Source organism: Macrobrachium rosenbergii, chromosome 24 (genome assembly GCF_040412425.1).
Source record: "Macrobrachium rosenbergii isolate ZJJX-2024 chromosome 24, ASM4041242v1, whole genome shotgun sequence".
Taxonomy (NCBI): domain Eukaryota; kingdom Metazoa; phylum Arthropoda; class Malacostraca; order Decapoda; family Palaemonidae; genus Macrobrachium; species Macrobrachium rosenbergii.
Genome location: NC_089764.1, coordinates 3,066,918 through 3,091,917, shown reverse-complemented (window position 1 = coordinate 3,091,917; position 25,000 = coordinate 3,066,918). Strand labels below are relative to the sequence as shown.

At 37.8% G+C, this 25,000-nt stretch overlaps 1 protein-coding gene across 1 annotated transcript in view; it reads right to left on the bottom strand.

Moving 5' to 3' along the window:
* Positions 1–25,000, bottom strand: part of LOC136851867 (putative neural-cadherin 2) — a 236,162-nt gene that overhangs the window by 14,005 nt on the left and 197,157 nt on the right. Inside the window, 8 exon segments of the mRNA XM_067126180.1 lie at positions 8,852–9,041; positions 9,479–9,812; positions 10,178–10,525; positions 10,704–10,949; positions 12,614–12,956; positions 13,244–13,413; positions 14,703–14,933; positions 16,801–17,118. Coding sequence (XP_066982281.1) covers positions 8,852–9,041; positions 9,479–9,812; positions 10,178–10,525; positions 10,704–10,949; positions 12,614–12,956; positions 13,244–13,413; positions 14,703–14,933; positions 16,801–17,118 — 2,180 coding nt within the window.

Below are 25,000 nucleotides of genomic sequence, written 5' to 3'. Positions count from 1 at the left end.
TCTATAGAATTTAATCTTGTCCAATTCCCTCCGGCGATTTATACAGTAGCTCTTGTAAAGCTTAACGGGTTTCAGTGTATATATAACAAAATACCAAGGCTTATTACATAAAATGTCTTATTGTATCTTCAAAAATAATAACTTTCAACCTATCTCTTATTTAGCTTGCAATCTGAAATACATATGTTTAAAATCATATTTTTATGCACAGTAACCCACTAGCGGATCCCAATCTGGAAAAATGACAAAAAAATGTTGAAGATTCAGTTTAAAAAAAATCTATTATAGAAATAATTAAAATATTTTGAAAAATAATAACAATAATCTTAATGATAATATATATATATATATATATATATATATATATATATATATATATATATATATATATATATATATATATATATATATATATATATATATATATATATATATATATATATATATATATATATATATATATATATATATATATATAATATGAAATTTTTTATCACACTAGCGGCTACCTCAGTATATCCAGGGGTCGCCGGGGTGGTAAATGAATTGGAATCGATGGCTCAATTGTTTACGTCAACTGGAGTCGCTGAATAGGCTTTGTCAAAATAATGTTGAAGATTCCAGATATTTATCACTTATATAACATAACTTCGGCGACAATATAAATATATTGGAGAAAAAAATTTATTATAGAAATAATAATAAAATATTTTGAAAAATATATATAATAATCTATAATATATATATATATATATATATATATATATATATATATGTATATGTGTGTGTGTGTGTGTGTGTGTGTGTGTGTGTGTGTGTGTGTGTGTGTGTGTGTGTGTGTGTGTGTGTGTGTACGTATAATATGAAAATTGGCGCCACCCCCACCATGAAATTTTTCTGGATCCGCTAGTGCAGTAATCTGTAACTTAAAGAACTGTACTTCTCTGAGGGAGATTTATACTATAATTACTTTTGTTATTAAAAATAAATGGATGATCATTTGGAACTAACAAAATATCCTTATGAGATAAAAAGAAATGCAGGAAGAATAAACAAATAAATGATCTTTTTATTCAAAAGCCTCTAACACTCAAAGTTTTACCACGTAGTTATTAAGAAATCCCGGTTTTAAATAAGCTAAGAACATGGATAAAACATTGATTCCTTCCAGCAAAAACTAAATCACAATAATTTTTCTGAAAAAGAACCGCCATTTTCAACAATTTCATCGAGAAGGGAATTGTCTGAGGAGGTTATGGAGTTCCATCCTGGAAAACAGCATTCCAGCAACGGAGCATTGGTCACTATTAACATTATATGTAAAGATGTATGGGCATACGAGATGCATTGCCAGTTTTCATTAGTGTCAAAGTGAAAAAGTCGCAAAGTATAGTGTTACCCATGCAAAGTGAATAATGGGAAGATAACTCAGTGTAAGATTGAACTAATGGATAAAATTGTAACTCCGTGTATGCCAATATTTAGCAGAAAAATATCACGTCTTGTTCCCCTTGCTCTCACATTAATCCATAGTCGGGGTTGCTGATTTTAATGAGCCTACAACTCTTCAAAACAGTATCACAAATAGGAAAAACAAGAATAGCAGCACACCAATGCTTGTGGAAACCATGATAATTTTGACCTGCATATGGTCTCATTTTCATTGTCAAGAAAGTATTGATGGTAACTAATTAAAGATAAAAAGGAATCACAAATAATATACTATTTTTTAGTTATGGATTCGATAATGATGTTAGTATCTAGATTCAACGTAATAAAAGCATAAATATCAAATTTCATTGAACACTGAAAAGATGGGGATTTTATAGGTTAGGTTGGAAATGGTTTATGAACGTTACCTTCCGCTGGGTAAAATTACAGAAACTATTCGGTATTATAAAGGGAGATTTTGGGTGACTGAACTATTCCCTCAAATTTCAGATTAGAGGAGAAATTTTAAGGATTATTGAAAAGTTCTAAATCTTCTCAGAGAATAAAACTGAGATTGACTGAGGACGGTTTAATAGCAATTAAGAAAAGAAGGAATATCGTTAAGCCTCCCTTTGGGTAGTTACTTCAGTGCAATACTGCCACCACAATACTAATTGAATTCAGTTTTTGTCTGAAGCAACTACCTGGGTAATAAACCTGACAGTAGCAATACTGTATATTCTGTAGTTCGGAATCTCGTATGTCTCGAAGGTTATAGGCTATTGTCCCTAAATGTAAATATAAACTGGATGTATTTTGTGTGAAGTTCGAACTGGAGAAAGCGTGATGAACGCAGACGATCTCAGCCAGTCCTAACACTCCTCGGTACTGAGAATGGTCATTTCTACCCTTGAATAATAATAATAATAATAATAATAATAATAATAATAATAATAATAATAATAATAATAATAATAATAATAATAATAATAATAATAATCTTTCAACATATCTAGTATTTATTTGTTGCCAATAAAAGACCAGTTTTGTTACATTACACTACTTTCCCTACCTTGGTCAGAAGAAACTAATTCTATACCATTTTACTGTATTTTTCAGCATGACTAATTACATCACTCCGATACGTTTTTAGGGAGAGTATGTCACCTTTGCACGTGTATCTGTGTATCCGTGTATCTCATTCGTAATTATTTATTCATTCGCATGAGCTTTTGATAATCTTATGTGATTATTTCCAAGTTACATTATCATTCATCGTTGAAACAGAAGAGGTAACTCTTTTCTTGTATTCAAATTGCTTTCAGGAATGGGAATTTCGTATTATAATTCCGAGGGGAAATGAATTCTTGAATAAAGAATGAGAATCAAAGTTTGAACATTCCGACAATTAGTCATTTTCATTTTAATAACTGATCGTCCACTTTCACCCAGCGTCAACCAATAAAGTTCCAAATATGCAGGCATGACATTTAATTTCTTTGTTCCTTACTTGTTTCTTAATAACAACTGACGTTATTGTAAAAAAAGTGATAACCCATAAAAAAAAAATTAGTATATAAACGACCTTAATTTTAACATTGTGCAGACATCTTCCGCACATTTCTACTCATGAAAAAATTATGATTTTAGTCCAAAATAAGATACACGAAATGTTTTACTCTTTTAGAAAAACTTATTCATGAATGTGTGTGTGTGTGAAGATTATGTTTAAAATAATTTAATCCACAATTCATAGCTGGAAAGATGGTCTTAACAGGTACTACCCAGACATTGCTGGAAGATGAAGCGCCGAACGTTTGGAATATTAATGTACTGTATTCCACACCACAGAGGAGCCCAGTGCAGTGGAAGGATATGGTACCCTTGTTAGGTAGTAGGGGTAAAGACGCCGAAGAAAAAGGCAGGAAGTCGAGGAGTTTGGAATATGCATGGTTGAGCTACATTAGAAAAGAACTGAATGATTTAGTCGATGAGAGAATAAGGGTAACCAGAGTGACTTATGTTGTCAAGTCAGGAAAAGTGTGGGGACGTTTGAGTACAAATGTTTTAGTCACAGAACTGCGAATGATATATTCAGTGCGGCAAGGAAAAATAGTAGAAACGTCGACAGCCTCGGAATGACAGGAGTGAGAATAAAAAAAAAAAGCTTCAATATGACGATTGGTTTGTGTATGATGGGTTTGGCAAAAAAAAAGAAGTGTCTTAGCTGGGCGAGACAGGTGTACAAATAAGTAATACTGAGATTCAGTAAGAGTTGTGTATCCAACAAAACAGGAAGAGGGAAAGTATCAAAAAGATATGTTTTGAAAGAGCGTTAAATAAAAAATATATCGTCAACGCCTCCAGCACTGCGTGTCGTAAAAGGCTTATGTGAAATTTTAGATCTGAAATTAAGAAAATATCGATTAAATATATTCGAGAAATATAGATGAAAAATAAAAATATTGCATGAAAAGCTAAATATTTAAATTTCTTGAATAAAGTAGGTGAATAGTACTTTCCCGGACGTAACCTAGAGGAAGAAAATGTGGAAATATTACATAGTTTTACTAAGAGAGGAAAGGTTCTAACTACAGTATGTGCATATATTAAATAAAACCAAATGAGACTAATAGGAAAAGGAGAGAGTATTTAGAGAAAAAGCAGATGAAAATAATGCTAAACCAAGCAAACTTTTTCATAAGCTTGGCGGTGAAGCGGCCCAGCAGATGTGCTGTGGTTGTGGTTGAATAAATTGAAATCTGACTGCTTTGAGATGAGGGTTGGCGGTGAGATGAGGGGTGGCGGTAACTGGTCCTTACATTTCAGAGCATATTACGCCCATTGTTACTGTGGGGGGCACTTTCCCACAATATAGGCCACTGATGGACTCACAGTAAGAGTCTGTCCCATGGCCCATCTCTTGGGTAGTAGTAACCTATTTCCAGGGACATATCCAGTGATGCAACCAGACTTTAGAATGTTAGAAGATGGAATTGCTGGTAAGTCGGCCAGGCATCAGCCAATTTAGAGAAGGCATTTTCCAGCTGGTGATTATCTATGGTGGACTGCCAGATAAGCAGTTAGTTGTTTGGGATCTAACATATTGGATTTTGGATCAGGTGGGTAGATTTTCCTGCTGAAGCAAGAAAGAAGAAAAGGGTTTACTCTTGATTGTTTGCTCATTGACCATCCAACTGGCACTTGACTGTTATCCATGATGAGAGAGGGGTGCCAGAGCTATGGAATGACAATTTTGATGTAGCAAAGGCATTCTTTGTGGCATAAAAATGCATGTTGTTGTTTTTCTGGTGAAGGCATTAAAATGCTGTATTTTGCTGGAATTTCCTGGAAAGATTTAGTAGTAGCAGTTCACTACATACACTATTTTTTTGAGGTTCTTGAGTTTACTGGGTGGTGGGAAATTCTTCAGGATTTTTACCTTAATAGGGAGAGGCAGACACCAGTGGATTAGATTTCTTGGCCAAACAATTCCACAGTAGAGTCATCAGGCAGGCACTTTTCATAATGCACTATGAGGTTATTTTCCCAGAGCATTCACACCAAAGTCTGGTTATACTTGAGGTATTCAGTGGAAATCCTGGAGAAGATAAGGATATTGTTACATAGCAGGTTGAGGTCAGCCTGGAAGTCACATCTAAATATCTAGAGCCAAAAGAAGGAACATAAAGTGTAAGTTTTAAAGCGCACGATAAAGTCTCTTTTATGCACATACTTATGCTGCACAGAAACCTGAAAGTAATTCTTCATTAGGTCGACTTTACAAAGCATTGTCAGAGTGAAGGTTTGAAGCGAGGCTTGTAATGTGAGGTACAGGCCAATTTTCAGGTTTGATCATGAGGTTCAAGTGCTGGAAATAACTATAAGTTACTTCCAGTTTCTGTCTGAGTTCTTGACGAGGTGGCAATGTCCACAGACTTCACTTGATGCTTAGGAAGCAGAACCCCGTTTATTCTACCATGTTTAACAGCTTGGCAACATTGCAGAGAGAGCTTTGGTTGGGAAAACTTCCACAGTTCATTGAAAAGTTACAGTGACTGAAGGCTATCACAGGGAAGTCATTACTTTCTTGAAGTAAGTGTGAGAGATGCCATTCAGAATGTGCCTAGGTTCTTACAGTGACTGAAGGCTGTCACAGGGAAGTCATTGCTTTCTTGAAGTAGGTGTGAGAGATGCCATTCAGAATGTGCATAGGTTCAGGAAACTGCATGAGTACACCCAAGAAACTGCACAAGTACACCCAAAAATAATTGTCCTAACAACAGCAATGATGAATTCCCAGGAGAACAGGTGTTTGGCTGCTTGAATAGGAATGGTGCAGAAGCAGAACAAACATATTGTTTCTACTGTGATGGATGAGTTATATTTCGGACTGGTAGTAGGAGCACTTCATTTCATACTCTGCAATGGGGAAGAGAGAAAGAAAGTCACCTATATGTAGTAGGATCTGTTATTAGTGATGAAAGATTCTGGTCTCAGAGTAAGGAATGCTTAGACATCCATAGGGTTTAACATGGTAACCCCCATTGGTTTTGGTAATAACTTTGCTACACATCTTTTTCACTGATATCCTGGAAGGTTCTTACATGCAGGTTCTCTTGACAAATTTCAATAGAAACAGAGTCCAATTGATGTGAGATGGGCTGAGTGCCCTGCTCAGCAGATAGAGCCCCAGGTACTAGTTTATTATTGGCAAGTCTCAGAGGACTGTTAAGCAGTGACACGGGTGCCTGGGACAGAAGAAGATGGAGTAAGGGCTGCACAGAAAAGCCTACTGGATTTTTGCCTTTCTTACTTAGGGGCTAACGTTTGCATTATGCAGAGGAGTTCTAATAGAAATGTGAAGATACTAGAGCCACACTTCACAACACACACAACCAGTTGTTTGATTCCTAGCACTTTAGCAAGAGATCTAATCACATTCCAGGCCACTTGATCTTCATGGGCATGCACCCTTATCAGTGAAAATTGAACAGTTAATGGATACCAATGCTGACAGAGAGCTTGTAACTTTAAAGATTATTGTTTTTGATGGCGACATGTCACCAAACCATGATGGTCTGGAATGGTCTTCAGCACATAATTGGGTTTGATGTGAATATTGGCCACCTACCACATGGGGAGCTGGACCTCACCTGATAAAAACTCTGAGAGTCTTGGGTGGAAAATGAAAACGAGTTTCACAGGCAAACAATCCACTTTATTCTCTTTTTATCTTTGTATTGTCAGGAGCATTATAAGTTGGTTAGATTGTCAATTTTGGTAGATACCAGCGGAGTTATAGTCTTAGTAGCAGAGTTCATATTAGTTTATACCGTAGTAGACAGTTGTACTTGCACTGAATTTTGGCAACAGGGACGAAAGATAAAATACAGAATCGTAGTAAACCACTGAATTAGTTGATGGATGGTTGGTTATTACAGTTTAAAAGATGATGAATAAGCAGCCAAGACAATGGAAGAAAAATGGATAAGATTTTATAAAAGGAAAAATATATTTTGAATCAGAGTATGTAGCTTACAAAAGATGTACTCTAAGGAAAAAAGAAAGTTTACAAATATGAAATGCCACAGATAACGCCTGAGAACTGCAATCATGTCTTCATGAAGCGATATTTTAAATCATCGGTCGTTAGCATCTTGCCATTCTTAAATCTGATAATGTATATCACTCCTTATGTCCTTGGCAGTTATGTCCATAGCAATGCTTACCCTTACACTAATTAGAGCTACTCTTAATTAATTCAGTCCTTTTATGCATCTCTTCTCCATATGCATTATTTACTCCATGGGCCTAGAACCACATCCAAGTCAGATAAAAGTTCTTCAGATGCACTTTTTTTTTTGAGATCTATTTATTCATTATATTTCCAATTGTATTTACTTTATTACAAAGGTCTTTTTAGTACCCTGTACATCCACCTACGTGCCTACTCATAATTAAAAAAATTACTGTATTTTCTACCCTTCCTTGGAATCCTCTGAACACTATTATGTCATACTTTTCCTGACTACCGTGCTTAAATCTACCTCAGTCATAACCATTCAGTGTCCACGGTATTCCTTCACACATTGCTTTTTCACATTTCTCTCACTAAGTTGTTTCACCTCACATCAACTCATTAAAAAAACCAACATCGGAAATTCTGTTCCTCCTCTAGAATTAAGGAATATTATGAAATGGTATTAGGCTGCAAAATCCTTGACCCAATCCTTTTGATGCGTTTCACAACTGCAGAGCTGCAAGGATGTAATATTCATTTCCCAGAATTCCATATGAATGGAATGCATGACAGTCATTATCTTCACAAGAGACTCATTTTCCTCTTCAAGAGAATTTAAACCAACAAGGGGTTCATTAGCCTTTACTTGGCAATCGCATGATGTCACACACACACACACACACACACACACACACACACACACATATACATATACACACACACACACACACATATATATATATATATATATATATATATATATATATATATATATATATATATATATATATATATATATATATATATATATATATATATATATATATATATGTGTGTGTGTGTGTGTGTGTGTGTGTGTGTGTGTGTGTGTGTGTGTGTGTGTAGAATCTACTGGTCACTTTTACCAGACACATATGTAATTCTAATAGCCACAATGCCCTCTTAACTTCTCGAATTCTTCGTACTTTTGTGGATATGCTTGTAACTACGAAGCTGAGAGTATCGAAAAAGAAGAAATTGAAGAGCCTGTGAACGCCGGTCGCGGGAAGCGAACCCGAATTCCATATCCACAGAGATTCATCCACATGTCATTGACAGTTCAGTTAAGTAGTTGCATTAGTATGTAAGATAAGCCTAAACAAAAAAAAATAATATGTAACAAAGGTTCCAAAGGAGTTAAATTTCTCTGGTATAAGGGCAAAAGCAAAAAGGAAGATGTGATTTTGCTTAGCATAATAAAACTGACAGAAATAACGGTGGATGACAGAAGGATTGGTCAGAAAAGAGCAGTTTGTAATTTAGAGGATTAGAGTTAAGGAAAACGTTGCATGTGTAAACAAAACCCTTCAAGCGGCATAGTAGCATGCGGTGGAACTGACAGAGATCCAGTGTGGAAGGTTATCGGGAGTTACATTGCGGAAGGCAATTGTTTGTTAGAGTATATAGAAGAGAGAGTGACTGTTTGGTGCAAACACTGGCCTGTGATGTCTATGGAACTACTGAACATCTTCATGGATTTGGCAATGCAACTTGTTAGCAAAGGGTTGGGGGGAGGAAAATGCAAATTGAAAATTATTAGATAAAGAAGGCTGGTTTATAGTGACTGCACAGTGAATATTGTTAGAAAATGTTTCTGTTATCATTAAATGAGTTCTACTACATTAGGTCTGAACCTACCTACACGAAGGGTGCATCCAAGATGCATGGCAGGACAGAGGATGTTTGCACGTCATGTTGAGGCAGGAACTGGGTGACTGGCATCCTTTTGTCAGACCATTCGTAGTAGTGACTTGCCCCCAACTGCTACCGTTTATCATAGGTGGTAAAGGCAGCTGGTGCCCGGATACCCTTATATCACTTATACATGCTGTAAGAACAAGAATATGGAAGTCGGAAATAATTCACAGTATTTTTGCATATATTACATAAGAAGTGATTTTATAGTTTACATTTTAATTTTCATAAATTGAGGCGGATGTGTATGTACCTCACGAAAAAATTAAGCACGATAAATCACAGTTGAATTTTAAAAATATTTTCTGTAGGTAATCAAGAGATTAATGCTAGCCTTTTTAAACATTCATTTTGTAAGACAAAATCTTTTCATTTACATGGATACGAACTGTATGCAAAAAATAACCTAAACTCTAAGCATAAGACCTCTCCAATGATTTATGCTAATAACGAGTGTCATTATATACCTATCAATGACAATCATGCATAAAATGTTAAATTTGAATCTTATGATGAATACTATAGATTCATAAAAAATGAATAGCATTTTGTATCTTCAAAAATACTTACTTTCCTGTAGATCATCTTGAACCCCCAGTAAAGAAGCACCCGTAAACTGAGGAATTCCACCAACCGATACCCCATCGTGTTTGTCAATCTCCAAAGGCATGGGAGGTGCTGTGACTGTTCGGAATTCTTCTCTGACGTGAGTCTCGAGGGAAGGTAAGGAATAGTTAAATCGACCATCATCTCCGTCGTCCACAGTTGTTAAGAGGTTATGGCCATGCCTTTCTGCCCGGATGGTGTGCCATTTACCATCGCCAACTGGATGTCTCAGGACGCATGACATCCTAAATCCCCATCCTGCACCTGACATAGAGGCACAAGCAACACCTGACTGGAGCTATGGACATTGGGGAAAGGAAAGTTAACTCTTAACAATAATTGCCTTCAATTCTTTGGGATACGTAAAGAATTATGTTCACAAAGAAGCCTTTTAAAGCTTACTATAAACTACTTTAAATGACAGACTCTGTATAGAAGCATACTAGAAATAAAGCCACAATAAGAGTTTGGTAAGCTTGATATGAATAACATTTTGAAAGCAGGACACTGGATGCGTATTGGTAAATCAAATCTGGTAATGCATTTTTATATAAAAAGAGAAATCAAAGCTGGACGCCCGCCACGAAAATGTTCTTAGGGCAGACCACAACATTGATTACCCTGGCTTTAATAGATAAGCCAAAATTTAGAACTCAAACGTACATGGAGCGTGAACGAGTTGTTGGTATGTTGGCCAACGAGGTGTAATAGTGTCCCGGTTTGAGAACCAAGTGTTCTAATGCGAATCTCAACCACAATGACTTCAGAAGGAGGCGTGAAGGATAAAGCTATTCTCATGTACGATCTTGAGCCTAAAGTAGTTGGCACTGTCGGAGTTTCACAGTTAACCCCTGACCAGCCGAAATCACATTGGCACACAGGAGCTCTCAGTCCACCAATGCATTCACCCCGAATACCGCAAGAATGAGTGGCTTTGCTGCAGGCAGAGTCTTGCATCTGACATCCAGACACGCTTCTTTGACTGTACGGTGGTTCACTCAAATTCAATACCTGTAAGGATTCTGTTAAACAGTCACTCGGCCTTTGTAGTAAATTACCAGTTTGATTATCATGCAGCAGTTAAAAAGTTATATCATATGAAATTGCTTTCTTGAAAGCCTTTTGAACATGGTCATATTACAGGTAATTCTTATTTAATCTGTATGAACAATAACAAGACTCCTCTCACCTGATCATTGATCATGAAATGTGAGATGCAGCCTTCTAACGAATGCGACGTAACCGTTGTCTTCCATCCAAACTCGGCGGAGTTTAGGCGGGACTGTGCAACCCCACCCATTTGCAAGGGACCAGTGGTCTCCCACATCCTTTTATCTACGGAGTTGCTCCACGTTGCTCGGGCGATGCAATGGGAGTCGTCTGTCATCTTGGCATCCCATCCTAAACCACACAAGTCCACCATTATAGCGACACCCTACATCGAGTAGGAGAAGAAAAGCAGTCTTTGCTTAATACGTTTTCACTAATATTTTATTAACTTTCAGCATAATTAACAGTTCTGAGAGCCAGAGAGAGAATTCCAATCAAAGCTCTACAGATCTCCCATTGCATTAAATATCAAAGGCAAATTTATTTCTTCAAAATTTAAATGCCAATAATTTTTTTTATTTATTTAGAGCTTGGCATTTCGTTGCAGTTAATTAATAATCATTTAATCATTTAATATTTTTGTAGCTACAATCAGATTTTCATGAGAAAAAAAAACTGTAATGTGTCAGTATGTAATTACAGTTTTGTTCATCACCAAACATACTTTCTTCGTTATTGGTGTTAAGATAACGTTGGATATGTCTGTTCTAAGCCTTTGTTGCATAAAGCTGACTGGGCTAAATTATGAAGCAATATATCTTGTAGTTAGTTTTTCATTCCAGTAATTTTACGCATCTCTTTTACCATCAAGCAACTTACCTGAAAATTAATTGGTACTCTTAAAACATTGATCCACAGACTTCTCTTATTTTTCATTGCCCTTATGTTTTCATGAAGTTGCAGCAACTGAATTTCATTTTGAACACGTTGATTGATTGAAAACTTGTTCATTGTTGTATATTAGGATTCGATAATCACCGCAAACTTTTATTAGTCGATACAAGTTTGGCGGCTTTGGATACTGAAATTACTTTACATTCAACGTACCATTATATAATGAAAGGATATCTTCGGCATTTGTCTACCTCGAAACGTCCATCACACACAGCACCATTCTCGCTTTTAGTTTTCCCGGCTTCTTATCTTTCTAGGGTTTCATGTAAGAAAATTATACTTCCAATTATCTTTGTGCTCACTACAAAACAGTCAGCTGACTGCATTTCTCCCTTTTCTAAGTTGCGATAAAAAGATAATTATTTTCCTGTAATATAATACATTCAGTTCAGCTATGAAAAGGAAAACATCAAATCACATGCAATGTGTCAGATAGCCAAAACACGTTATAATGGCTTTAAATTTATCTTACACGTTGATGTTTATGGAGCATGATATATTCTCATTTTTCCATAGACCACGTGACAGCGTGACTGAAAGCAAATGGCAATAGCCTAAACTGTTTGGAGGGGTTTGCTTAGGAAAAAACGGTTACTGTTCATTATTTTTTTTTTATATGTTAAATTCTATTATTTGTTTCCTGCTCAAAGCGGTGTATTTTTATGATATGAATTTTTGCATACCTACTATTTACAGATTCATTTTTTCAATATCTATTGGTGGGTGCCATTATTCATTACACTGTCCCCCTAATGATGTTGTGCAACTGGAACTTAAAAAGTTCAAGCGAAGATGTAATATATTACTACCCTAAAACCATTCCCCTTGTATTTTAATATTACTTATATTTCTATCTATTTACTTATTAATTTGTTAATTTATCTTTTCTTCTCCAATAACTGATCTCTTCTTTCTGTATTTCCTATTACCTTCTTTCAAATGAACACCGTAGGCCTACTCGTGGGAATTTTGAATGTCAAGTCAATAGCCTCTGAATGCTTGTTCCATATGAATGTGGTTCATGTTCTGAATAATAATAATAATAATAATAATAATAATAATAATAATAATAATAATAATAATAAACCCACTTACCCATTCATCGAGGCGGACGTGAATACTGTGCCAGTCGCCATCGCTGACAGTTTTGTTAACCTGAAGTTTCATAGATTCTTCGAACCCTTCGACTAGGAGTTGAGGCCAGTTGTTCACTATCTGCACCGTTAACATGGACATAACCGAGGGTTCACTGGTGTCAGGAGGAACGAGGGGACCTTGATAAAGCAGAAGGGCGTCTGGTCTGGTGGTTAGCAAACGGAAGGAGATAGAAACTGGCAAACACGAGGGCAAGGGCTTCAGCCATACCCATCCGTTCCCTTTAAACGTTCTCGAAAGGATTTTGCAGTTCGGACCCTTCGACCCCCCGGGACAAATGCACCTAGTAAACATAAATGGAAAAGGTAAAACAAAACTGAAATACCCTCTTGCCTTTGGAATTGCTTATACAACCTCATGGTAGACGGGGAGAACAATTAAAAGATCTCAATGTTTTTCATACACTCGGATGAAATGCCTAACTTTTAAAAGCTTCATATATATTCATGATCTTATTCTCAGACTCATTTTTAGACAGTGTTAAGAAACAAAAACAGTTAAAGATGAAAACCTGCTTCCTTCCTTTCCTTATTAGAAGGATTTTTATAGGTTGCTCACGCTTGACCTCACCTGTTACCCGTTGAGAATCTGACGCATTTGCCTCCATTCAAGCAGGATGAAGGAGTGCAGGTGTCAGACACGTAAAGGCGATCGTTAACTGAAGAAATCTCCACTGCATCGCATTTGTTTGGCCGCAAAAGGAGGGGCGTCACTAAAGACGTGATGTTCGTGTCTACGACCTGTTGACAGTTAAATGTTTCGCTACTCTCAATTTTCCTCCATAACTGGTTTCTCGAAAAGTGTAATGTTAATTTACTTTTGGGATTTAAAACAATGAGATGCTTCAACTGATATGCTGTAAAAAACCATGTAACAAGTAAAAATGTTCTATAAAATATAGGAATTGACTCAAAACTTACAAAAATAAAAATCATGCATATCTAGATCAACTGTGTGCCATGCGTTTTTGAAAAAAGTTAAATGTTGATGTTTACACAATGAACATATCATTCATGACGTTTAAATTGAATTAAAACGAATTTTTGGAAACATCTTCAAAGTAATTTTAAATGATAATTACAATAAACGACATACGCAAAATCAGTAAAAGACCGATTAAAACAACCAAAACTCCTTGGTCAAGAGACTATAAATTTGTTGGAGGAAAATAAACTGAAATTTTCTCGACAATGGGTAGACAGAACAAAACGCTAACATTAAATTTAATATGATGATTTTGTTCTGCTGGAATAAGACAGAAATGAGCAGCCAGAAAATATCCAGAGCTTCCTTTATGAATCGTCATCATACGATGACATAAGAATAAATAAAAATTATGTTCAAAAATCTTTCATTCTCTTCGAGACATTCACACACACATTATATATACACACACGCACACACATACATACACACACACACACACACACACACACACACACACACACATATATATATATATATATATATATATATATATATATATATATATATATATATATATATATATATATATACACACACACACACACAATTATATATATATATATATATATATATATATATATATATATATATATATAAATATATATATATATATATATATATATATATATATATATATATATATATATATATATGTATGTATGTATGTATGTATGTATATGTTTGTGTGTGTGTATGTATGTTTGTCTTGTCTTAAGACGTTTCATATTTGTTCTTGCTAATACATTATAAGAACGGTATTACCTAACAGCAAAGGGAATATGACATATAGCAGTTTATAACAATCTGTACATATGTCATTGCTTGTTGATACCCAGTGTTATTTTATGTTATACATCAACATGAGGCTAAGCATAAATTTACAAATATACTGGACTTTCCTTCGACTATAGAAAGAAAATAAATAACACAGCAACTTTATTGGGTATTGGTCCTCAACTCGCATAAAACAATAAGTAATTCGGAGGAATTTATAGCGAAAAAACTATGTAGAAACACCCCGAAGCTGGTGCTCATGAAATACCTGAAGGGGAAGAACTGTGGAAGCCATAGAGGCCACCCTGTCGAGTCCTTCCTCAGTGGCATGCTTAAGCGTCGAGGTAGCAGGGTCGCCCGGACTCCCAGATATGTGGAATCCTTTCCCGGCTGTGTGGTAGGAATGCACCGGCGGACTACTTTGTAGGTTGACCTTACTCTTTTCAAAGTCACTCGAAGGTTCCTTGAAAGTGACTACCAGCCCCGTGCTATTTTCCAGCTTTATTGCCAAACGAAATGGAAAATGACTGTAGAATTTTGGGCAAGCGCCACCTTTATTTAATTCAGTAAATAGTACTTTTCTGAGATATATATATATATATATATATATATATATATATATATATATATATATATATATATATATATATATATATATATATATATATATATATATATATATATATGTGTGTGTGTGTGTGTGTGTGTGTGTGCAGTTGTCAGTTTGTGTGCATATGTATATACGCATGTATGTTACACTTTCTACTTCCATTATGTAAATCCTGAGTCAAAATGTCTAAACCATTCATAAAGAAGTTGAATTCATTGCTTTTTGTCTTGAATAATTTACATGGTATTCTGTGTTGAGTACAACTTTTCCACTCATAATTCGTGACATTTTCCCATATTATATGGAATAGGATATTTTCAGATATGATATCTTCTGCATTAGATCAGATAAAATTCATACTAATTCTTGAAAATCTTATTAGGAGAATGTTCAATATATAAATGGTGTAACGAAATTACCTGCCTCACTTTTTGCTGCAAAAAAGTAACGAAGTCCCCGGGTAGGGAGGATGAAAGAATCTTTAATGAGCGACGTAAATATGGTAAGTAGCAAGCTACATTATATCACAAGAAAATATATTCCTAAAATAGTGAAGATTATCTGAGCTTACTTGGCAAACTTTTGTTCGGAAAGATATTATGCTAATTTCTTTCAAGGCCAGAGACCAATGTTGATTATGCATGAAAAAAAATTAAAATTTACATAAATGCAGTCAAGAAAGATTTTTTGTTGTTGTTGTTAATTTGTATCTTTAGTTTGTGTCATGTCTGTCATTTTGTTGTTCCTCTCCTATTACATTGCCGTCATTCACTACTCCAAATGTTTACTTGCATTAAATCAATCCTTAAAGGGGATATAATATATTCTTTGTAGGTTCTCATATTGCATGTATTTTTCCATATTTCAATTACCTTTGGTTTATAGGAAAAATAAATAGTTTTAATCTATTAAAGTGTAATGTTTTAAACCAGAGGATGCGAGAAATGTAAATGGTTTTCCAAAACTTAATTAAAATTGAATGAATTGAAAAGATATTTTGACACTTTGTTACCAACAAAAATAGAGCAGAAATTATGAAGAGAAAACAAGGAAATGATTCAGCATAAGGGACACATTCATAATTCTAATTTTTCAGTCAGTGATATTAAATCATATTTCATTTCCCATTGCATGTCTCCGTTTTTGAACTGTATTCCATAGATTTTATACCGAATTTTCAATCGTTTTGCAAAAATCTCGAAAAGATTACTGGCTGTTCAGTAGCTTTATAACCATGAGAATTTTAGAATGAAATTATTATGTAATTAAAGATAGGGGAAATAAGTCTTGAATATTCATGAATAACCACATATTTTGGTAAAGTTCCCATGGTTGGTGGATGCATCACATTAGACTTTATTTTCTTTGTTAGCGACAGACATGAATTCTAAGGCTGATTCTGTTTTGTGAATGAGCAGGCAATAATAAAAACGAAAACTATAAAATCAATTTTGGTTTGTACTGAATAAGAAAATGGTCTTAATAATGCATAGCACCGAAAGCGATACATGATTTAAATATATCAAAAGAGAGATGGTTATAAAGCACCAGGAGCATTTTTGAAATAACCTTTTACACAAAGGACAAATGAGACAAGTGGCTGAAAAAATAAATTCCTTAATGGCATTTCAACCTATAGTTGCATACATATGCACACACTATTATAGAATTTGTTCACAAAATAGAGAGAAAAAGATTCTGGATCAGCGCTGAAGCCTACACCATGCTACTCTTAAATAGAAAAAGCATGTCTCACCTCTTTGACATTGAGTGCCAGGAGTCCCTGAAGCTTGATGAGATCCATGAACTTTCCACGCACATCGATGGCGCATATCCACACGCAGGTGTAAGGTACACGATGATTTTCCGGGTATCTGTCGAGAGGATTACGTGGATGGCGATGATCTTGTAGGTAATGTGGGTCAGCCTGGTGGCTGGATGAGGTGAAAGAGATGAACGCGGTACTTGGATTACTGTCGGTTCCGTAGACACTAACGACATCCACTTTGTAGTTACCGTCGTCTATGATTTGTTCGATTTTATCTATTAGCTTACCAAGTTTCCCTCCACCGGCCTGCGGTAAACCAAAGAAGGACACTTTTAATGAAGATGCGTGGATAGTCTTGAAGACTTTTAGGAACGCCAGTACACACGCGCAAAGCACACACAACACGCACATATACACACATACATAGGCAAACACACCCAGAAACTTTTATAGAACATAAAGACTTTTCAATAATGCGACAGGTAAAAAAAAAAAGAAAATGTTTTATTGTGAGGATGATGTTAGGGAGTTTAACTGTGGCACAGTCAATTTGATAATAATAGATTCAAGTATTGTTAAATCATTTTTATTGCCTGATGGTCTTGTTGAGCTGTTTCTTCTCAGTCTGTATTTCTCCCTCTCTCTCTCTTTTGTAATACTCAATGAGAGTAGAGTAGTTTGTTTTTAGCTTCCTTCAAGCTAGGTTGTCACCAGCCTTTTCCTTGTTCTTTTAGTAAAGATTTTAGCTATTTTATTCTGAATGTTTTATTGTAATTCTAATTTGTAATTCTGATTTTATTAGTTTACTGATTGCCATGTTCGCTGTTTGCAGCCTAAAAAATGCAACTCTGAGGAGTTGTGAAATTCGGTATAGTGGCACTCCTGATGCCCTTTAAGTCCAAACTAGAGCCCCGATAGGAAGGGGGGATGTGAGAAGGAGTGGGAAGGGGCGACATGTAAAAGGGAACGAAAACAACTGATAGTAGTGTTTAATCCATAGTTTTCAAAGTCGCTGAGATGAATTACGACACCCCTGATGTCTTTTAAGTCCAAGTCCAGCCCCAATAGGAAGTGGGTGAGAAGGGTGCAACATGTAAAAATAAACAAAAATGACAGATAGTAGTGTTTAATCCATAGTTTTTGAGATCGTTGAAATGAATAGTGACACTCCCGATGACCTTCAAGTCCAAGTTTAGCCCCGATAGGAAGTGGGTAAGAAGGTATGGGAAGGGGATGACATGCAAAAATAACCAAAAACGTTGGATATTGGTGTCTAATTCATAGTTTTCAAGGTCACTGAGATGAATAGTGACACTCTTGGTGCGTTTCGAGTCCAAGTTCAGCCATAGGAAGAGGGGTAGAAAGGGGGTGACATGTAAAAATAACCGAAAACAACAGATATTAGTGTCTAACTCATAATTTTCGATGTTGCTGAGATGAATAGTGACACTCCGGATGCCATTTAAGTTATAGTTCAGCTCCGATAGGATGAGGGGTGACAAGGGGTGGAAAGGTGGTCAAATGTACAAATGACTGAAACCTAAAGACACTAGTGTTTAATCCACAGATTTTGAGATCACTGAGATGATTAGTAACACTCCTGATGCCCTTTAAGTCCAAGTTCAGCCCCAACAGGAAGCGGGGTGAGAAGGATTGAAAAATAAAAATAAAAATTGACAGATATTAGTGGCTAATCTACAGTTTTTTGAGGTTGCTGGGATGAATAGAGATACTCTCGATGCCCTTCATGTTGAAGTTCAGCCCCAATAGGAATAGGGGGTGAGAAGTGGTGAAATATAATATGCCAAAAATGCTGGGCAATGCAACTGAAGCAACTATCTCAACAGGAGAGAGAGAGAGAGAGAGAGAGAGAGAGAGAGAGAGAGCTTATCGGTTTTCATTCAGAGTTTTCCCAGGCAGGACCAGGTTGGTTAGCTAGTATGTATATATGTATATATGTATATATGAATATATATATATATATATATATTATATATATATATATATATATATATATATATATATATATATATATATATATATATATATATATATATATATATATATATATATATATATATATATACATATATATATATATACATATATATATATACATATATATATATATATATATATATATATATATATATATATATATATATATATATATATATATATATATATATATATATATATATATATATATATATATATATATATATATATATATATATATATATATATATATATATATATATATATATATATATATATATATATATATATATATATATATATATATATATATATATATATATATATATATATATATACATACAGTATATTATTTTATAAATATTTATGCTGTTTGCCCTCGAACATTTAGGGATAGTAGTATCAGCCTGATCAAGACAGGGAAATTGCTTTTGTCCCACGCTGGGAGCAGCTCAGTTCGAACTAACGTCCGTTGAAAAAGATAAGTAGCATTTAGCCATTTTTTCCCTATAGGAAGATTCCCATATCAGCCTTAAGAATAGGTGGTCCTAAGGTCCTTTTTCCTTTCTACCTGTCTCTTGGCGAATGTTTTGAAAACAAGAACGTGGACACCTGGTGTGACTGTTCTGACCCAGCACCGGTCAGGGAACTTCAGAGAGAGACTGGAGCATTTGGAGAGACCGTCTGAAGGTGGCCTCTTCTCCCCTTTCTTTGTCTATTATTCTATTAGTGAAGTGAAGAAGCAATTGTGAAGACCCTCTCGGCGTGCGGTGTTGATGCGCACAACGTTCGTCCTAAGGTAAAGTCGCTTTTGTTCAAAACTTCGCCCATTCTTTTATTTTTTTCTGTATTTAGCATTTCTTTTGTTTCCTCCTTCATCCCCCACTTACTGTATATGTGTTTACGAAGTCTAGATTAAGCCTAATTATTATATTGTTAGCTTCAACCCCGTTATTCCAGTAAAATACCTAGGATTTAGGGTAAGCAAAATCAGGTTAAATCTCGATGCTTTTGTATGCCTCGCGTCCGAATGTTTGGAAGAACCGTTGCGTTTAAAATCAAATTCATCTCAAATATTCTTGTTAAGGTTAATTACCCTTAACTGGCGACCTTTGGCTAATTAATGACTGTCTTTGAGGTTAACTTTTGGCTTCAAGTGGCAGGTTACGTGTAATCTTGGTTTGCAGGGCCGTAAAAATTACGTAAATTGAATAATACATGATCAACCAAGACCCTCACACGTAACATTGGCGACCTTGCCAGGATCTAAAGTACATTTTAGAGAAAGAATCTGGAGAAAAGGAAATTAAATTACATTAATTCCAAAAAAATAAAAGTCAGATATCGAACTCCATTTCATTCTTCCAAACAAGGAACCAGGCATAATAATAAGCAGTAAAGAGAATAGTTATAATAACAAGTGTAGCGAGAATTAGCGTAGGTAGGCAAGGGTGCGTCGAGAGCAGAGCGTCATAATTTATAACGTTTAAGACAAGGGCATTTTACCGTGTTCGGATCGTGAATCAAGTCGTTCAAGTAACGAATTCAAAGGCCGAATCGCGGAGCCCGTTTCATGTACACAAAGTAATTTAGAAATCGCGTCGGCAATTCCGATCGTTATTGTTTGCATATAGCGGGAATCATTCAAAACCGTGTCAGTGAAGTAGCAAACGAACTGAAATAGTAATTTTACAATAAAGGTACCGTTCAACAATGTAAATTTCCGCAGGCAGGCTAGCATTTCTCTTTTCATTCTTTTGTTTAATGTCCGGTGTGAGAGAACGATAACAAAAGACACAAAGTTGTTTGGTAATTTAGTTTTCCATCCGTAACGTAAAACACTATGCATGATTGGTATATTTAAAGTAAAATCTGGATACCTGCATTTGTTTCGTGCGTTGTTTTTGAATTTGTGCTGAAAAAGAAAATACCCGCCATCTTGGATTCCTCCGCCGTGTTCGCGCGGTTGTTTTGAAATTGTTTGAACTGTTTAGAGAGACCGCCATTTTGGTGTCCTTCGCCGCCAGAGGTTATTTTGAAATTTAGGCCTAACGGGATTTTCCGCCATCTTAAGACCTTGTTATTGTCATTGTGACCAGACTCTGCCCGAGCCACTCTTGGGTCATTTTTTTTTTTCCTTTCGTAGCGAACCCACCTCCTAATATCTTAGCTAGACAAAACCAAAAGACAATTTAGGCAGGGAAAGATAGGCCTTAGTTAGGAGTAATAACAAGTTCCTATACAAATACCTGCTATAAAAATCATATAAAGAGAATTTAAAATTTTACGATAAACTTTTGTGACGTCGGCTCCCAGGAAAATTAAGATAATAAAGTAATCCCTAAGGAAGCCAAGACGACGCATCTATCTGATTTTATTAAGATCCATGCCATTGTGCATTTATAAGATCTTTGCTTTACATGTTCTCAAGCAGCAAGAAATTAGCTGATTGAAAATCTCTCTCTCTCTCTCTCTCTCTCTCTCTCTCTCTCTCTCTCTCTCGTCATTCAAGTAAGCATTCCTAACCTAAGTGTACGTGACCCTCTTCAAAGAAAGAACGGCCGACACTAGGCTAATTAATTCGAATACAATAAACCAAATAAAAGAAAACACCTCTGTCCCACAATAGATGAGGACAAGTTAAGAGTAATTACAATACAGTGATAAACTGTCGGTCACGAGTGAGGCCTGCTATCCAGACCGAAGCAAACAGTAGTTTTCACCCTCTGAAAAAGAAGGGGCCAGCACTGGGCTGGTACTGGGACCAGCCACTCACGAGGATCTTAAAAAAAAAAAAAAAAAAAAAAAAAAATTCACTTTATTCCACAGTGCCAATAATTTGCAGCACTGTCATCACTTGAATAGCTTACTTTCTATCTCTCTCTCTCTCTCTCTCTTTTACCTTCCCTTTCTCTCTCATTCGATTGTTGCACTCTGCAGGGGTGTAGAGTGCCTTTCCTCCCATATAGCCTAGTTGGACTCCAGTAGAGGGTCCCTAGGAACACATTGGCACCATAAGTGCCACTAACCAAGAATCCAGGAAAATAAATAAAACAAAAACAAAAGGGAACACAGAAGAGAAAGTTCTTCTGGAACCTAACCTGCACCAGTGCCTAGGGATACTGAGTGCCACCAGTGTGACCTGTACACGGCACACCCAAACTACAGTGCCACCTTTTGAAAGGGTGCCACGTCATTGAAGAGACACTTCCTCGCTGCCCAAGTACGCCCAGTCGACCCGGTTAGACGCCCTTCCCCACCAGAACCATGGCAGCAGAGCATTATAAAACCTTCCTGGGGCTGGGGACGGCGGCAGGTCTCACCGGCTCGGAACTTACCACCTGGGTTAAGGAGCAAGTGGACGACTTGGCCAAGCGGGAGAAGGAAGAAAGACTCGAGCAGAGGAAGTATGAAGCCGAGCAGAGGAAGTATGAAGAAGAACGAAGGGTGTATGAAGCCGAGCAAAGGCAATATGAAGAGGAAAGAGAAGAAAGAAGGAGACAGCATGAGTTAGCCTGCAAGGAAACTGAGTTAGCCCTAAAGGAGAAGGAGCTCGAGCTTGAGAGAGCGAAAATGGAGAATGCCGAAGCTATGGCTAGCCATCAAGCCTCCAGTCCTACACCTGCTGCATCAAACGCTCCAATTTCGAGCATCAATTCCTAGTCCCCAAGTGGACTGAGGACGAGCCAGAAGCATGGCTGGAGGAGATCGAGGCTCTTTTCGATAACTACAGCACCACGGAGACGGAGAGAGCCTTAATACTAGCCAAGCATATGGAGGGAAAAGCCAAGACAGCGCTTCGCTCACTGGAGAAGAGCCAGAGAGGCAACATGGCGGAAGTTCGTAGAGTCATTACAAAGGCCTGCGAGATAACCCCAGAAAAATGGAGACAACGGTTCCGAGGTCTTGCCAAGGAAGTCGGCTGGTCTTGGACGGAATGGGCATGTCACAAAACCCAGTCCCACGCGCTGGTTCGACTCCTTGGCCTGCACGACGTTTGAGGATCTCTTCAATCGGACCATGCTAGAAGACCTTTTCCAATGTGTGCCAGGGCCCCTTGCGGTATATCTTAACGATAAACAGCCCTCCACACTTATGGAAGCTTGTCGCATGGCTGATTCGTGGGAAACCTTCAATCAGTCGCATAGCACCTCTCAGAAGCGAATCATCCCTCCGGCCTACCTCTCGAACTCCACTCGCCCGAAGAATGGACTGCCTAGCAAGACCCTGTGCAACTATTGCAAGAAGGGGGCCACGCTGAAGCTGAGTGCCGATACAAACTCGGCACTAATAAGCAGCCTAACCCTACCAGCCAGAACTCCGCTCCCGATTCATCCGCTCAGCCCTCTCCTCCAACAGTTACTGCAGGCCACCGAGCCCATCCAAAAGGCCCGTGCAAATCCTGTGGGGCTGCTAGCCACTACAATGCTGGATCTCCGGCCTGTCCACATCATGTCCCCACCACCAAATTTGTCAACCTAATCAGCACTTCATTTTCTGCTGCTGGTCCGCACCGGATCCTTTACCCCGAGAGACTGGAAACCCAGTTCATCTCGGTGGCCCTCTTCAGAGCACTAGCCTGCCCAGTGACCCTTCCGGTCACAGTAGACACTGCGGCAGATATTAGCCTGATCGCCAGGGCCCAAGTGCCAGCCGGTGCTGTGGTTGACGAAGAAACGCGGTGGGAAATGAAGTGGATAGAGGGCCACACCATCACCGTTCCCACGGTCCAACTCCAGGTTATGACGCCTTGGGGCACGATACCCCACCGCCTTGGCGTGGTAGGTGGAATTCGGCCCGGAGTGGTCTTCTTGTTGGGTCGGGATCTTCTCTGCGGAAGCCCGTTACCAACGCCACTCCGCAGCCACGTTACCTCCTCCACAGAGGCCACATGTAAAACTCTCAATAATGACAAACCTCCACCTTCCGCCCACCAAAGTGGTCTGGAAGGGGCATAAACCAACCTATTTCAGGCCTAGCCCTCTCCAATCGTGAAGGGCTGGCCCACCAAGAGGTCCTCCCCCTCCGCGAAGAGAGATTCAGGAGGAGCAGTACCGCTGCAGGGCGTGCAAGCGGGCAGACCACTCCACAAATTGGGAGGGCTGCCCAAGCAAGCAACGCCCAGCGGACGCCCCCGAACAAAACTCTAGGAGAGGCTACGATCTCCTGCTGGGGCAGGAATCTCTGCCGCAGCCAAACCCAAGTCGTCCGAGAGGTATTGCACCGGACCCCTTGTCAGGCATGCCTGACCCTCAACTGCTGCCAGTGCCACTTGCGAGCACTGAGCAGTGCCAGACTCCGTCCGCCACGGACGTTGAGCTACCAGTGGAAAAGGCCCCCATGCCGGGTCTAAATCATGAGGTGAATCCTCCTCCGGGAGATTTAGGATTCCCCATGCAGTTGATCATTGCGACTGGAGAGCCTCCAGCACCGAACCTTCTTCTTTGCAAAATTTGACTCAGGGGATGAACCCTGGAGGATCGAAATGGTACCCCTTCCTTGGAAGACCAGGAACTGGCATCCTCGGATGCAGAAGTTGAGATCGCTCTCGCTCCGGTTGTCGCAGCAGCCGGGGTAGGAGTCCTCCCGCAGCTTTTGCAGTTGCCCTGACTTCGCGCCCCGCTAGCCCTTCTGGCCTGTCCCCGAGTCGGTGCTTTCATCACCTGCTAGGCCAGCTACTGATAGGCCTTGGAGGAAACCGAAGAAGAAGAAGAAGGGGCGGAAGAGAGCCCAGTAGTTGCCGAGCTATACGCTCATCCTGGAACTAGTGCCCTCTCGGCACAGTGCCCTAACATCTAAGAGTGATCCTGGCCCCTTGCCCAGAGAAGGTAGCCAGTGTGATCTCTTCCTTTTATTTGTACCTAGCCTAGGCCACCTTAAAAGTACAGTACATCAATTTAGTAGCCTTGTTCTTTCCACTTACCACCGAGCCGCAGTAATCATGTAAGTAGCATAATTAATTTCAGTAAACTTAACTATTGTGAAACTAGCCCCGATACTCGTGACACGCATGGCCTAAGACCTCAGTGAGGCACCCATTTATCATATGAGGCAACCCTCATGAATTAACTAGTAAATTTTAATTGTATTAAACATAAACCATGTTGTAATTTAGTTAGAAAATTAACTCTTTATGTTGGTGCTACGGTCGGGTTAGGATAGGTTAAGCTAGGGAATATCATAGAATGTA